The sequence below is a fragment of the Pinus tabuliformis genome, chromosome X (genome assembly GCF_031772625.1).
Source record: "Pinus tabuliformis cultivar Carrire ecotype Pingquan chromosome X, CPIR1, whole genome shotgun sequence".
Taxonomy (NCBI): Eukaryota; Viridiplantae; Streptophyta; class Pinopsida; order Pinales; family Pinaceae; genus Pinus; species Pinus tabuliformis.
The window spans coordinates 36,484,348-36,487,980 of NC_142308.1; the positions used below are offsets into that span (position 1 = coordinate 36,484,348).

Here is a 3,633-nt window from a genome sequence, read left to right on the forward strand (position 1 = left end):
TCTTATGCTACAATTATGAAAAACCATATACATCAGCCCAATACAGCTAAAGCTTTTTTAATTATCTCTGAACCTTAAATATAGGAATAGATATGATGATTTTCATGTAAATTAGGTTTTTATGCATGATTTGACTTCATATATAATCTTGCATTTAGAAGTTTGCTTTGAACCGTTCTGATGTTCATCATACTCATTACTCAGAAAGAAATTAAAGACAATTAGAGTTCAAAGCAGGAACACAGCAATATTTTACATGAGTAGAGTGATTTCATTTCAGATAAATTGGTTATGACCAGCAAGGAACATATAGGACATTCAAAAACAGAGTATATATGGGAGATTCAAAACCGTGTCTTCTCATGACAAGCATTCCATAACTGACACCACCAATGATCAGAACAAGCAACAGACACTTGAATGTAACTTTGCCCTGCCTGCATTCCCCTCCGCCTGCCCCTCCCCCTGTTCTAAAAATCCACACCAACCCTCTGTGCAGAAATGGAGTAGTCCAGACTCCAAACCCATGCCTTTCTTAAAGCAACCCTTCCATTTCTTGCCCTGGGCAGATCACATGGGCATTATCAAGTCGGGTGCATATGCAGAAACTGCATACGCAGGTATATAATCAAACTTAAGCCAGATATGATGTATCTCCATACCCAACCCACCAAAAGCCCATGCATATTATACAGTCTTCCCCAACTGGGACATTTTTAAAATTACAAAAACACCCTTTTGGGATTAAAAACTGAAAACTACCCCAATAACTCCAGCAAATCAACTACATCACCACAATCATCATCATCCTCATCCTCATCCCCATAATCATCACTAGAATTGGAATCACATTGAATAGTAGAACAGGTTTGAAAAGAAATGGGAAACCTGCTAACCCTAGGCATGGATGCCAAAACAAATCTCTGAACCTTGTCAATGGCCACAATTGAAGGAGGCTCCTCAATAAGCTCCTGCTGCACGTACTGGTTGCTCACATAATAACCCACACGTGTAAACTCCCGCCCTCTGTAAGAGCAGCTCAGAACAATGGCCGCCACACCCAATAAGTCCTCGGATCGAATCAACTCAACCTCTGGAGGATCCGCCTGGAAAAGAATTAAAATTGAAGAAAATCTCAAAACCCCACAACTACAAATAAATAAACTCAAACCCCATCAGAAACTGCATTGATTATTGATCAATACCTGCAGGACAAATCGATAATTCCCGACTTTCACAGGTCCGACGTGCACAGTCTGAAGGACCTGATCATAGCTTTCGTCCTCTGCGCATCCCACATATATGAGGTTCCATTCCAGATCTATAACAGCAGAAGCCAATGGGATTAAATTTTACACAAAAATCCCTAAAAAATGGCTATAGACATACCAGCAATTTGAAGAAAAACTGACCATAATTGAGGGGAAGAAGGCTCTCGTAGGAGATCTCGAGCTGAAATGGATTGAGAAACATGGCAGGATTGTCCAGCACGGTCACATTAGTTATGCTCACGCAGCTCGCCATCTTTCTCTCTGAGCTGCAACTGCTTGCTTCTCTGGTTTGGCAGGGATCTTGCTAATAATATCTCCACTTTGACAGAGACCTTGCTAATTATAGAGAGAGGGAGGCAGTCATGAAATTTTCACATTTTAGCGCCAAAAAGTTACATTTGGCGCCATCTTAGCTTCTGTTTTGTTTTGGTTGTTTTTTTGGCGGGTAACTAACTACCCAAACGTTTTCCCATAACTTGAACGCATACGAATCTGAATATTTCACATGCCTTTTTATATGCCCAATAAAATAAAATAGTGGAATACAACTAATTATTATGGATATTGGAATTGTTTTTATCACACAATTTTTTAAAGAATTTATTGTTTTTTTATATTGGGTGAAAGGATTGTTGAGCTTTAAAATATCATAATGATTGCTTCAACAAACAAACAAAAATTGGGGGTGTATGTGTTTGTGCATTATGTTTTGATCCATAGAGGCATCTTTCCACCCTCTAAAGAATTTGTATCATAGTCGTATTTTATTCAATTGTGAAATTTTTATTGGATTTTTAATAAATTTAGAGAAAAAAAGAGTATTTTTTTGTTACAAGATTAGTTATTTTGAAGGGATCTTTTTACTACAAGATTAGCTTATTAAGAAGGGGTTAGGTGGCTCCTAACTCATCGTGTATGAGGCATGTATCTAAGACTTCAACAATTGTTGCAAGTGGTCCAACTCCATCTTAATCTTTTGAGACTATACAATGATCTACCAGGGTGAACTAGCATGAACCAATGCATCATCATACCTTGAAAAGGTACGAGCATGCCCAGGAATATGAAATAACACATCATTATGCTACATCCAATGAAATACAAAACTTCATTCACACAAGGATCCATGTTGAGGTCAAATCAATAGTAGAATGCATGAAAACACACCCCCATGAGAGCAAAGTTCCATGAAATGGACAGTGAGAGGTTTCACTAATAGAAATCCCTTGCCTAAGCCCACATAGGTTTAACTAAAGGACATAAATAAAAGATAAGCTTTGGGGTTTTAGTTTTGCCCCACTATGGACAACGTTGTTCTCGAATTCCTAATATGATACACATTTTTCCAATTCGCAAAGGCCCCATTATTAGGAACCAAAGAAACATTACTTTCTTTAGTTCTACATAAACATCCAAAGGCTTCACATCCACAAAAGCCAAGTCTTCCACTTGGACTTAACCCATTAGAGGTTCTTTAGCTAACCTTCAAATAGATCCTTAAATAGAGCCATCTATAACCAAGGTCAAGTTTGTATTTGGTGAAGGGTGTCTCTTTTCCCCACTTCTAGTACCATCGCTAAGCTAGAATGCCTTGCAAAACCATCTTAAGCATGAGATCATTAAGAATCAAACTTTGAACCCTTTCCACCACAAATTTATCAACATGAGCTAGATGAAACCTTCATTTAATCTCTGACTAATTACAGAATAAAAATAATACTAGAAATTTCTTGGGTAGAATTATAAGATTAACCAAACCCAAATATTAAAGGGAATCATCTCATGTATCAAAGTATGTGTTGTTATTGACTTAAGTAAAGGTTTACTTGAAAAATGGATAATAGGATGTAAAGATCCTTGATGGACCCAGGGATTGGATTAATATGAGAATACAACTTTTAGATGTAGAGTTTGTTTAGGGGCATACTAGATGAAAGAACCCTGACCAAAGTCCAAGAAAACTTAGGCTATAAAATAAACCTTTGACTCATCAATTGTTCAAAGATGAGTATAGGACACCATATTTGCATTCTCCCATGACCCCAAATCCTTCATAATTTGCTAACCATATTTAAATAATACGTCGAATTCTCCGTTCAGTGTTATATAAATGTGAGTAAAGGAAATTAATTCAAGAGAATTTACTATCAACTTGTGTTCATCTCCCATTGGTCTTAAACAAATGTCACAAATTTGGCTACTTTCTTTCATCCAAATAACCGCCAATCATGAATCACAAAAAAAAATTATGATATATGTCTATCTCTAGCCAACATTAATTTGAGCTTCAATTATCCAAAACTTGATATGATGGGAAACTAAGATGAACATGATGCGTTCAACACTACTAAATCTAAGAGAT

The 3,633-nt window shown here is 36.8% G+C and overlaps 1 protein-coding gene across 1 annotated transcript; it reads right to left on the reverse strand.

Annotated features, from left to right (window-relative positions):
- Nucleotides 1–221: 221 nt before the first annotated feature.
- On the reverse strand, nt 222–1,734 carry LOC149138212 (histone chaperone ASF1B-like). Its single transcript, XM_089447492.1, has 3 exons — nt 1,413–1,734; nt 1,206–1,321; nt 222–1,106 (listed from the first exon to the last, which is right to left on the reverse strand). Exons 1-3 carry the CDS (start codon nt 1,522–1,524, stop codon nt 759–761), a joined length of 576 nt encoding a protein of 191 aa, XP_089303618.1. The 5' UTR covers nt 1,525–1,734; the 3' UTR covers nt 222–758.
- Between the last annotated feature and the right edge of the window lie 1,899 nt (nt 1,735–3,633).